Source organism: Polyodon spathula, chromosome 38, assembly GCF_017654505.1.
Source record: "Polyodon spathula isolate WHYD16114869_AA chromosome 38, ASM1765450v1, whole genome shotgun sequence".
NCBI lineage: Eukaryota > Metazoa > Chordata > Actinopteri > Acipenseriformes > Polyodontidae > Polyodon > Polyodon spathula.
In genome coordinates, this window is record NC_054571.1 from 3,211,002 (window position 1) to 3,224,118 (window position 13,117).

General features: G+C 46.1%; 1 protein-coding gene across 3 annotated transcripts in view; it reads right to left on the reverse strand.

Annotated features, from left to right (window-relative positions):
- Positions 1-502: 502 nt before the first annotated feature.
- LOC121304597 (potassium channel subfamily T member 2) overlaps positions 503-13,117 on the reverse strand; it is an 89,063-nt gene continuing 76,448 nt past the window's right edge. For all 3 annotated transcript variants that reach the window (XM_041235812.1, XM_041235810.1, XM_041235811.1), the window contains 9 exons: positions 13,047-13,117; positions 10,835-10,969; positions 9,118-9,229; positions 7,908-8,009; positions 6,940-7,023; positions 5,631-5,759; positions 4,462-4,768; positions 2,836-2,920; positions 503-1,144 (listed from right to left, as the gene is read on the reverse strand). The exon at positions 13,047-13,117 is cut by the window's right edge and continues 1 nt beyond it. In XM_041235812.1, the coding sequence (XP_041091746.1) occupies positions 1,027-1,144; positions 2,836-2,920; positions 4,462-4,768; positions 5,631-5,759; positions 6,940-7,023; positions 7,908-8,009; positions 9,118-9,229; positions 10,835-10,969; positions 13,047-13,117 (1,143 nt within the window). In that variant the 3' untranslated portion in view covers positions 503-1,026. The remainder of the gene's footprint in view (positions 1,145-2,835; positions 2,921-4,461; positions 4,769-5,630; positions 5,760-6,939; positions 7,024-7,907; positions 8,010-9,117; positions 9,230-10,834; positions 10,970-13,046) is intronic.

The window sequence follows — 13,117 nt, forward strand, 5'->3', positions numbered from 1 at the left end:
CAATGACCCTCGTCTGGTTTCTGTGACGAGCTCACTCTGACAAGCCAAATCAATCCATTCTTGCAGCACTATTAGAAAGGGGGCGCTGTAATGGATTGTGACTCGCGTGCTAATCGCCTAGCTGTGCCTCTAGCGTGCAGGCGTGTAGTGAGGACACAAGATACAGCAAAAACACATGGCATTCAGCTGGGCAATTTTGGCATTTTAAAACAGTCATTTTTCAAAGAGAGTCTATCGTCCCAAAACCTGAAAAAAGTTCGGGATCACGTTCTTTGCCCCCCCCCCAGTATTGAAGAAACCCCAGCAATGGCAGCTGCACAGTACAGGGCTCCTGATAACATGCACTGACATGGCTACTGTAAGATTATTCATCAATGGAACAGCACAGCCGTGATCATTTGCCACTGTTGTCCTACCAGCCTTATCCCCCTCTAGCTACCCTTGTGTTACACCCTGCCTCTTTAATACAGAACCACTGACTGGAGATCATTTGAAACGGGTGATGAGAATAAAGAGCGCTTGACAACAGGTGGCAGTTGGGTACTAAGGCTTTTCGTGTGACGAAACAAAGTGCGTTTCGGAATTTGAATAGGTAATTCAACAGGAAACACAAGCGTTTTCCCTGATGTAACTGCATCTAAAACACAACTTGGTGTTGGCTGGTCCCTTTTCATAAAAAAATAAATAAATAAATAAAATCTCAAGAGTGCTCCTTGTTATAAATAAGGCTTCCCTTTATACTGCAGAACAGGTTGTAAGGTGGGTAAGGCTCCCGTTTGCCTCACACTTACATTAGCGGGACACGAATTGCAGGGTCTCTACCTATAGCTCCTGACCAGTGTTATAAAGAGAGATGTGCGCTGAATTGGGGCAAAAGGCATTTGTTGTTCAAACGCATTTAAAAGCACATTTCTGATTGTAAGTCCTGGTGATGTTTGTAAACTTGTTGACATTGTGGGGACTGATCAAATCTGAACCCAGAGCCAGGAGTCTCCTGCCTGTCCAGTTTGTGGCCGTCGGTCCCCCTCACAGGTGGGTGCTGTCTCGCGTGTTGAAGCGGTACCCATCACTTCTCCTCGAGCTGCCCGTTCGACTGCCCGCCTGGCTGGACACCAGCGACAGAGGGTCTGGTCTGATCAGGTACCTGTCAGGGGCACAGCAAACAAGCCACAGTCACAACATCGGACCGCAGGACAGTATGGTAACACTGAAATAACGACAGCAAATTCCTAATGAATCCCGGCTGAATACCATAGAAGTGGGATTGCGAGAAGTGTTAATTCATGCGTGTCTTATATATGCGATCAACATCTTGTGGTATAAAGGAACACTGAATGAACACGGCTAATTAGATCTACGTGAATTAAACATGGATTACTTAAAAACTGAGGCAGTGCAGATGATGTTCAGGTGTTATTCCCTTGTGGTATTCAGCTGGAATTCAAGGCCGTTTTAAAGCGTTACAGAAAATCTACAAACGAGAGGAGGCTATTTGGTCCATATATGCTCACTCGGAGCCTAGTGTCTTTATTGTATTGTAAAGGATCCCAATGATTCCATATTAATAACACGACTAGGGAGCCCATTCCACCCCCTCCCCACTCTCTGTGTGAAGAAGAGTCTCCTTCAGCAACATGACTAGGTAACCCATTCCCTCCCCTCCCCACTCTCTGTGTGAAGAAGAGTCTCCTTCAGCAACATGACTAGGTAACACATTCCATCCCCCAGCATTCTCTGTGAAGGTGTTTCTGACCACCCAGCTCATTCTTTTAAACCCTGGGTTTAAACTGGTTGTGTTGGACTCTCTCAATGGGCTTTTTGTAATTTGGTGACCAGAACTTAACGCAGCACTCAAATGCTTTGTACACTACAGCTTTCACTGTATAACCGAGAATTCTGATATCCCTTTTTATTGCTTTCAACACTGGCACGGTAAATACACTCTTGATATTTTTAGTCGACAAGGGTTGAAAGACTTGAAAAGCCCATTGATGCTTGACCCCGGGAGCAATGTCCTTTGTAGAAAATACTCCCTTTTAATGCTTCTCAGCGCTCTCTCGTGCAGCATTGTCAAAGCCAGGCTGCAGAGAAAACGATTTCTGACATGCAATGCCACAGAGAAGAAGAGCTGCAGACAATTTCAAAGCATGATTTTCTATGAGAGTCACATTGTCAAGTGCGATAGAAAAAAAAAAAAAAAATTGTTTTTAACGCACATATATCTAAAATAGTAATTCCATTTTGCAACTGCAATAGCTGCATAGGTCTCGGATGTGCGGTTTGGATAGGAAGGAAGCCAGGAAAGGGGTTTGGGGACAGTTTAAAAGCAAGGCAAGCAAACCTAGAACACACGGGTAGTACCAGCTGGCTGTTTTTAAAATGAAAGTACATGTTTGTAATAATGTTTGTTTCTCAAATAACTGCACATTGGACTGGATTTGTGGGATTCTTTTGTTAGCTACAATTACTCACTAGCTAGATCATTTGAAATAACCCCCACGTTGTATGTTCTACCTTGTTTACTGGTTATATTTTAATAACCAGCATCAAGAATGAAAACATCTGTTGTGTGTTTGTAAGTGTTGGGTCTGTCATACAAAGAGTGCAAGAGAATGACACACACTCTCAACACAATAGGAGGTAATCGCAGACAAAAAGCTAATTCTAACGCAATCTGTAGAACCTGTTGTGGTTGAAGCGTTTCAAATGCTTTGTGCGAGGCTGACCCTCTCCGCGAAATCTTAAGTGTGGGTAATGTGAACAGATTGCAACAGGGACTTGTAATAATATTTAAGTTTGTGTCCTCACAGAAAGAGCTTTTGTTTCTCTACTCACACAACATCGTGGAGTTCCAGCTGGGTGTCAGGGGAAGGGTTGATGAGAATGTAGGACAGAGTGTTGCCGTGATCCGTCATTTCATCTGAAAATATAAAAGGCAACGGAGCTCAACATCCAGGGACTTCTGCACTGCAAGGAAGCTGTGCCTAAAACAAGCGGCCATTGTGTGACCTGCCAGGTGATAGCAGCTGCAAATGTTTGAGAACATACACAAACCGGACAGTCAACACATTTCAGATGAAGTAGACTGCGTTGGCTAAAGGCACAATCAGCTGGATAAACTGGATTGTGATTCCATCCACCACTTTTAGGGCAAATCTCAGGATGATGGAGATTAGGAGGGTGATGCAATCCGCCTTACAGCTGCATGAACAACTCATAGTAAACCTACCAGACCTCTCTGTGCTTTACAATGCTTCCCTATGCTTTACCAGACCTCTCTGTGCTTTACAATGCTTCACTGTGCTTTACCAGACCTCTCTGTGCTTTACAATGCTTCCCTGTGCTTTACCAGACCTCTCTGTGCTTTACAATGCTTCACTGTGCTTTACCAGACCTCTCTGTGCTTTACAATGCTTCCCTATGCTTTACCAGACCTCTCTGTGCTTTACAATGCTTCACTGTGCTTTACCAGACCTCTCTGTGCTTTACAATGCTTCCCTATGCTTTACCAGACCTCTCTGTGCTTTACAATGCTTCTCTATGCTTTACCAGACGTCTCTGTGCTTTCCTATGCTTTCAGACCTCTGTGCTTTACAATGCTTCCCTATGCTTTACCATACCTCTCTGTGCTGTGCGGTGCTGTACTATACTGTGCTGTCCCTCTGTTTGACTACACTGATGTGCTGTACTACACTGCTTTGCTGTCCCTGCACTGTACTACACTGTGCTGTCCTGTCCCTGTGCTTGACTGCTCTGCTGTACTACACTGTGCTGTGCTGGACTACACTGCTGTGCTGTTCCTCTGCTGTGCTATATTCTGCTGTGCTGTCCCCGTGCTTGACTACACTGAGCTGTACTACACTGTGTTGTGCTGTACTAAACTGTGCTGTGCTGTCCCTATGCTTGACTACACTGCTGTGCTGTTCTGTACTACACTGTGCTGTGCTGTCCCTGTGCTTGACTACACTGTGCTGTGCTGGACTACACTGCTGTGCTGTCCCTCTGCTGTACTATATTCTGCTGTGCTGTCCATGTGCTTGACTACACTGAGCTGTGCTGTGCTGTCCCTGTGCTGGACTACACTGTGCTGTGCTGTGCTGTCCCTGTGCTTGACTACACTGCTGTACTACAGTGTACTCTACTACACTGCTGTGCTGTCCCTGTGCTGGACTACACTGCTGTACTACAGTGTACTCTACTACACTGTGCTGTGCTGTCCCTGTGCTGGACTACACTGCTGTACTACAGTGTACTCTACTACACTGTGCTGTGCTGTCCCTGTGACTACACTGCTGTACTACAGTGTACTCTACTACACTGTGCTGTGCTGTCCCTGTGCTTGACTACACTGTGCTGTGCTGTGCTGTCCCTGTGCTTGACTACACTGTGCTGTACTACGCTGTGCTGCGCGTTCCCTGTGGGACGCGTGTGTTCGGGGGTCTCGAGGGGCGCGGGGCGTACTGTATCCCGAGGGAGAGAGGCCCAGGTGTTTCATGCGGTTCTTGACGAGGGAGTTGAGCTCCTGCCTCTCGGAGCGTCGGAACAGAGACATGCGCTGCTGCGTGATGCGCTCGGCTGCGCTGGTCTTGTTGGAGTGCCGCCCCCCCTTTCTGCTCAGCCGCCGCGCCCACTGCATGCTCTTGCGCCTCAGCAATGGCTGATCCGACTGGTCGCTGGAGGTGGAGTTACGGTGGTTCACCCGGCACATGATTGGCTCCCGGGATTCCCTGGTGTCCTCGCAGTCCTCCACGCTGATCGAGACCTGAGACTGCGGAGAGAGGGAAGAGAGTGGATAAGTCTGTCTTTAACCTCAGCTCAGGAGCCGCTCTGCCAGTCTCCTGTCAGTGAGATGAGGATTAACGCTTCAGCGTGAGGAATGCAGACGAGCCCGGTGCTTTGGCATTGCGGTGCACGCCCAGCCCTCTTACACATAGATTCATGTAATATAGGCTGTTTAGCCAATGTGTTTCTAGATTCATTCACAGACGCAATAACGAGGCACGCGCTCCACTGTGCAGACCTGTCACACACAACAGCAGGTCTCCTGCGCTGAGCACTTAACTGTTTAAGAGTAACTCAACTGGAATATGATCCTTGGACTGGAGTCACAAATTTACACAAGAGCCAGTATCGTAATGTACATGGAAAATCTCTTCACTGATATTTTTGCTGAAGATATTCACATTGCTGTAAAAGTAAACCAAAATAATAGCAGGTCCCCTGCTTGTATTTTTAGAAGAACAAATTCTGATTAACATTGACTGAAAAATCATAGTTCATGCATTCACGAAAAACTGCACATGGCAAAAGCAAATACCGGTAGTTACGTATGCAAGAAAAAAAACAAAAAACTATCATCCATAACTATCAATGTTTAGAAATACTAAAAGAAACACAATTCAATGCGAAATATTTGGATGAGAAGTCTGTGTTAATGTGCTTTTGTGCAGCAGATGGCGCTATTTCCTGTAGGAATATATGTGCAACATGATATTTCAGGAAAAAAAACAAAAAACCTTCTGGTTAGACTCTGTGCGGTCGGTTTTAAGCTTCTTTTAGTGTGTCTGCCTTAAGATGGATTTATTCCTATAATCCCGGATTCCTGCCAGCTGTTGCGGGAGCCTCCCTACCTCGGAGACGGGCAGGGTGTGGGACTCGGTGCGGTAGATCCCGATGGGAATGTCAGCGGTGGAGGAGCAGAGCTTCTGATAGAGGCGTCCGTACGTGCGAATCCACAGGTCATCCTCGCTGATCTTCATCTGGGAAGAGAGAGCAATCAATCAGATCATTTATATAGCGCCTTTCACGATAAAAATCAACCCCAAAGCGCCTTACAGAGAGAAAAGCATTGACAAATATTAAAACAGCTGGTGCTTCCCTTACTAGCTTCCAATCACGTTCTGATTGTCTCCCCTTACCTTTCTATAGGGGCAGCCCTGCATAGTCAAACAACCGACGAGTCCAATAGAAAAGTGAAAAAGTTTTTATTTGGTTCATGCCAACCTCAAGGCAATGGCAAGCTTACTGGCAACCTTGTGTTCGTTCCAGTCCTTCAGTGTTTAAGGCAAAGGCAGTTACCGTAGCAATGTTTAGAGTTCATGCCAGTCACGCTCTGGCAGTGTTAGTGATTGTTTTATATTCAGCTGAATTGAAACTCAGTGAGTGAAGCGGACTGTTTCAATCAGTTAACATATAAATGACGTTTCAGAGCATTAAAAAATAATTTTCAATTCCAAGCTGAATACAGGGTGCCAACAGCAAGGTATTTCAATCTAGCACGGTCACAAACAGAGTGCCAGACATTACGAGATACATTTTAGAACTGATGCCAGCTTTCTGTGAAGTACATGTGAAAACTACACAGCGATGTGCATTTCACCCTGCTAATGTAACATTATTCAGCAGGTTTCATTCGACTCTATGAAGCAAATTGAGTACATTTTAAAGTCAAATCAAACCTGCATGCTGAATCATGTTACCTTAACATGTTGAATTGCACACCGCTGTGTAGTTTTCCCATATACTTTATGAAAAAAACTGACCAAAATAGAAGTGTGTGACATTTTGAAATCTAACATGCAACTAGTACTGTACTCTGATTATGGCTTCCGGACTTTTGCGATATCATTTAGTTTCTTTGATTAGATGGTATTAAATAAAACATCTAAATGATGTTATTTTTTTTTAGCTGTGTCTCAATCCTAAAGTAAGTAATGAAAGCTTTTGGCCAGAGCTGTACAGCAGATTAAATAAACACACGGTAACCCTTGGCAACCAGGATGTGATGTATCAGGAGCCCCCCCCCTGTTGACTCCCATTATATCCGGGTCCTTTCAATGCGGATGATAATAAGCGGCAGGGATGCTGTATGAACAGCAGTGATATTAAGCAGGTTCCTGCTCTATAGCACAACCGGATTCAATAGATTTGAACACTTACAGCACAGAGGAAACCAGAGCCAGGCATCGAGTCCAGACCCAGCAGCAGCCTTGTGATGGAGATCATGTAGTCTTTAACAAAGGACTGGAGAGAGAAAGAGCTTCAGCAACTAGGTAACCCATTCCACCCCCTCACCACTGTGTGAAGAAGAGTCTCCTTCAGCAACATGACTAGGTAACCCATTCCATCCCCTCCCCACTCTCTGTGTGAAGAAGAGTCTCCTTCAGCAACATGACTAGGTAACCCATTCCATCCCCTCACCACTCTCTGTGTGAAGAAGAGTCTCCTTCAGCAACATGACTAGGTAACCCATTCCATCCCCTCCCCACCACTCTCTGTGTGAAGAAGAGTCTCCTTCAGCAACATGACTAGGTAACCCATTCCATCCCCTCACCACTCTCTGTGTGAAGAAGAGTCTCCTTCAGCAACATGACTAGGTAACCCATTCCATCCCCTCCCCACTCTCTGTGTGAAGAAGAGTCTCCTTCAGCAACATGACTAGGTAACCCATTCCATCCCCTCACCACTCTCTGTGTGAAGAAGAGTCTCCTTCAGCAACATGACTAGGTAACCCATTCCATCCCCTCCCCACTCTCTGTGTGAAGAAGAGTCTCCTTCAGCAACATGACTAGGTAACCCATTCCATCCCCTCACCACTCTCTGTGTGAAGAAGAGTCTCCTTCAGCAACATGACTAGGTAACCCATTCCATCCCCTCACCACTCTCTGTGTGAAGAAGAGTCTCCTTCAGCAACATGACTAGGTAACCCATTCCATCCCCTCACCACTCTCTGTGTGAAGAAGAGTCTCCTTCAGCAACATGACTAGGTAACCCATTCCATCCCCTCCCCACTCTGTGTGAAGAAGAGTCTCCTTCAGCAACATGTCTGCATGTGTGTGTGTCTGTATCTTTGTGGCTTTTCATGCATGTCTGTCTGCGTGTGTGCGTGTGCGTGTCTGTGTATGTACCTGGTACAGCAGGGTGTCCAGCATGCTCACGCTGAACACCTTCCCCGCAGCGAAGGGCAGCCGGAACATGAAGACCAGGTTGGAACCTTTCTCACGCTCTTTCTGGAAACGACAAAAACAATTGAGCACCAAGTCCATAAACAATTGAGCACCAAGTCTATAAACAATTGAGCACCAAGTCTATAAACAATTGAGCACCAAGTCTATAAACAATTGAGCACCAAGTCCACTCATTTGTTCTGCTGATGTTTCAGCCATGCTTGGTGATTCTCTCTGCTGTGCTCTGTGTTTGCTAGGCTGCTATGATTAGGAGTTCAGGAGCCAGCACTTGTTCTGCTGTGGACTAGATGCCCTTAGAAAAATTTCCCATAACAAAAAACACAGGAAACCAAGATAAACACATAGTATAACCATGGGAAAACTGAGTATGAGTGAGTGTGAGTGAGTGTTAGTGTGAGTGAGTGTTAGTGTGAGTGAGTGTGAGTGTGAGTGAGTGGCAGGAAATTAGAACTGAAGATCAGCTCCTGAACTCAGTGAAAGTGAATTTAAAGCTACAAACCCCCCCCCCCCCCCCCAAAAAAAAAAAAAAAAAAAAACTAGTATTCTTGTCAATTAAATATCTTAAAACAAGACCACGGATTGCTGTTGTTCACATTAAATGCATGCTGTGTTTCAATGAAGTATCCTCAGTCTGGCTGGGTTAGAAATACTGTGTGTTTGCAGGATACTCGGACAGTGCGGTGAGTAGTGGTTCTGCTCTTACCTTCTCTAGTTTGGAGAGTTCGGGTGAGTAGTTGTCCTCTTACCTTCTCTAGTTTGGAGAATTCGGGTGAGTAGTTGTCCTCTTACCTTCTTTAGTTTGGACAGTGCGGTGAGTAGTGGTCCTGCTCTTACCTTCTCTAGTTTGGAGAGTGTCAGGTGAGTAGTGGTCCTGCTCTTACCTTCTCTAGTTTGGAGAGTTCGGGTGAGTAGTGGTCCTGCTCTTACCTTCTCTAGTTTGGAGAGTGCGGTGAGTAGTGGTTCTGCTCTTACCTTCTCTAGTTTGGAGAGTGTGGGTGAGTAGTGGTCCTGCTCTTACCTTCTCTAGTTTGGAGAGTTCGGGTGAGTAGTTGTCCTCTTACCTTCTCTAGTTTGGAGAGTGTGGGTGAGTAGTGGTCCTGCTCTTACCTTCTCTAGTTTGGAGAGTGCGGGTGAGTAGTGGTCCTCTTACCTTCTCTAGTTTGGACAGTGCGGGTGAGTAGTGGTCCTTTGCTTTGAACTGCATGAAGCGCATGTTGGCCGGGTGAGTCAACTCTGTGATGATACTCAAACTGGGGAACAGCCTGCAAACACGGAGGACAGGGAGGTTTGTCTGGTTGCTGGATCTCTATCTGGGTTTTTTTAATAAATCATCTAGGACTGCTCATTTTCAATGTCCCATCACATTCCCGCACTGCAGCAGCTCCCCACACAGCTCAGGAAGACTGGAGGTTCATCCTCCGATCCCCGAGACAATCGCCTCTGAGCAGCCAGGAGCTCCAGAGTGGAGGTCAGCGAGCTACCGTCCGCTGGAGGACCAGCCCTGCAGGTGTCCGCTCTGAGCTCTGGGCGCCTGGCCGGCAGGGTCTGCTGCAGAGTGATGAGGAGAAACAGTCCCGGCCGGTTTTACCTCCCATGGGAGCGCCAGAGCCAATGCGACGCTCCCCCTGCAATCCCGTTTATGAGTTTGTGTGCTGCTGCCGTTGATTGAACACACCCAACTGAATTACAAACCAATGCATCAGTAGTGAAGTTAATTAAACAAGCTTCAGATCTGCAGACTGGTTAATGTGACCACAGCTAACACAACAATTCCACACAGCTTATCCACGCTGCACTGCCATTAGCTTCATAGGGTCTTGAGTGCGCAGTTTTGAAAGAAACTTTAATTATAAAAAAAACAAAGATCAAGAAAGAAGCCAGTGAAGGATCGAGGACAATTTAACCCCCCACATGCCCAAGGGAGGGTCAGTGAAGCCTATCTGAAGGGAGGGCTAGTGAAGCTTATCTGAAGGGAGGGCTAGTGAAGCCTATCTGAAGGGAGGGCTAGTGAAGCCTATCTGAAGGGAGGGCTAGTGAAGCCTATCTGAAGGGAGGGCTAGTGAAGCCTATCTGAAGGGAGGGCTAGTGAAGTCTATCTGAAGGGAGGGCTAGTGAAGCCTATCTGAAGGGAGGGCTAGTGAAGCTAGTGAAGCCTATCTGAAGGGAGGGTTAGTCTATCTGAAGGGAGGGCTAGTGAAGCCTATCTGAAGAGAGGGCTAGTGAAGCCTATCTGAAAGCTTGGCTTGCAAACACATTTCTTTATCCCTTGTAATCTGAAACGTCCTGATATTTGTTTATCAGTTATTCACATTTCTATTATCTACATGACCTTTGTTTTGGCTCCTTTCGGTACACAGTAGTTTTCCTTTTTAAAATAATAGAATCATTCATTCATGCATGCATACACAGACAGACAGACAGACAGACAGACAGACAGGGTGTTTACCACATCAACGCACCATATCATTGATGTGACAAACTTACTTTCTAAGCACCCTGTATATAATCACCCTGTACGTATTCCTTCGAATTTAAGACAGTACCAGCTTGGACAGATCGGAAATGTATTGTGTGAGTAATCATGACTGGAAACAAGAAGCAGCGGATAACTGACAGCAGACAGACCCAAACTACGTCTTAAAGGAATACGGTACGCACACACACATATATGTGTGTGTGTAACATAGTATGTGTTTCTTTCAAAACTGCACAGTTGCAGGGCATGGAAGTGCAGTGCAATTGTGACCTTCAGTCTGTTTGAAGCTGTTGGCACTGCTGTGGTAAACTATGAAGCCCCGAGCCAGCAGGGGCGGCACTATTGCGATCGGCGTGCTCCGGGGACCTCGTTGCCGTGGCAGGGCTGGTACCTGAACAGGGTCTGCACGTTGACGATGGTCTTGGCGTCGGCCATATAGTCCTCCTCTGCAATCATGGAGCTCTCCTTGTCCACCACCACCATGGTGGCAGCGAAGGTGACCCCACAGTGAAGCAGGCTGTCCAGACTGCAGCCAAACAAACAAACACACACACACATTGCTTCAGAGCCCGCTGCCCGGCCGAGCCCTCTGGTGTCTGTGCTGCTCTGAAATCACAGGGTAAATCTGCCAGCTCCGTTTAACACTCTAAAGACTTCAATCAAAGCCCGCACCCCCACACTAAATAGATTCAGCTCTCTAAATCTGTCCTCGCTCGTTCCTTTAAACCCTGGGATTAGTCTGAAGTGATCTTCACTCAAAAAATAATAATTAAAATCAAAAGCTTAATCAAAGACTAAGTCTCTTTTATAATGTATTCCCCGGCTGTTTCATAGCGTTTTCAATCATTCTAAGTGCTCCTGGGTTCTGCTGCTACAATATTAACTTAGTATAATTTTCTTCTAAACCTGCTTTTATTTTACCTGGCTTGGAGCTTGTCTGGAGAATCCTAACGGCCGGGACCATTCTCATCGAGTCACGCGACTGCGTTACCTTTCAAACAGCCAAGCCCACCTCCTCTGTCTGACTAAATGTCTGTAGATTAGGAGGGGTTGGCAGAGTTGAAAGGTCGCGTTATCACATGGTTTGAATGGAATGAAGGTGATTGCTCAGCCCATGGTAATTAAGACTCTCTAGAGCAGGGTCTCCAGCCCTGGTCCTGGAGAGCTACTGTGGCTGCTGGTTTTTCGTTCCAACCAATCTCTGTCACTTAATTGAACCAATTATTGGCTTCATTAGTCCAGATTAACAGGTGCTTGAGATCTTTAGCCACTGATGATGTAGATACACCTGAAACCCTGCTGGACAGAGGCTCTCCAGGACCAGGGTTGGAGACCCCTGCTCTAGACAATAGAATTTGCTCTTATATAGCGGTCTTCATGCAAAGCATCTCAGGGTGCTTTACAACAAGACCCAGAAACAAATGGCTAACAGCCCAGCCGAACAGTGAGCATGTGAAAACAGATATGTCTTTAAACCTGACTGAAAAGACTGTAGCTGCAGCACTGATCACACTTGGAACAGAGTTCCAGAGACGAGGTGCGCGACAACTAAAAGCTCGTCCTCCTGATTTGAAGTGACTGCGAGGGATGACCAAAAGATCAGCACCTGCTGACTGTAGAGTGAGACTGGGAGTATAAGGGACAAAGGCCCGGATGCAGGAAGGGCTTTACAAGTAAGAAGCAGGATTCTGAATTCAATAGGAAGCCAGCGCAGTGACTCGAGGACAGGAGTGATGTGCCGTGAGTGACGTGTGCCAGTGAGCACTCCAGCTGACTTGTTCGGAACAGGCTGGAGCCGCTCACGCTCCAAGCAGCTCAAAGCCAGGTGAATACAGAGACAGGAAAATGAGAACTTATATTAGAGAACCCAGAACCACTCAGAATTATTACCCCAGCAGTATGAGAGTGTAAAAAACAAACATAAAAGCATAAAGATACATTTAAAAGACCCATTCAACCAGTTAGAACCAGGCCTGAGCAAGCATCTGCCCTGCTTCGAAACAGCAAAGACACCCATTCCAGCTCGGACACGTGCGCAGCAATGACATTTAACTTCAACAAGACATTTTAAATAACGAGATTGTTTAATTACTGAGCTTTAGTCATTTTCTCTCGGCAATTAAGGAGCTTCGAGCTATTTGCAAGCGATTTGAACTCTCAGCATCGCTTCTTCATTCCCTGGATAATAAATCTGTGACGGCAATAATACGCTCCCGTGAATGAAGAGGCATTTGCAGGAATTTCGTGATTAGTCACCATTTTCAACTCATTGTTTATTTATTTATTTATTTTTGGTGTGAGAGAGGGGTAGGCAAGCATGAGAGTTATAACTGGAACAATACAAAGTACTCCCAAAACCTCCTCGAGCTTATCTCCATTTAATTTCCAGCAGTGTCCTCTGGTCCTGGTTTTTGTGCTGCGTTTAATGGCCGGGGTTAACTTAGTCACTCCTTTAAAGATTGTAAAGATATCAATCAAGACCCTCCTAGCTCTTCTTTGTTCTAGGCTACATCAATTCAGTTCCCTAAACCTTTGTTCATACATAGATGTCTAGATGCATACACACATGCATACACACACAGCTCCCTGGCATCCTGACTTACTTATCAATGGACCCCACCGTGTAGTACACCATGGGGAACCAGCAGATCGCTTCCAGAAAATGTGCTTCTGG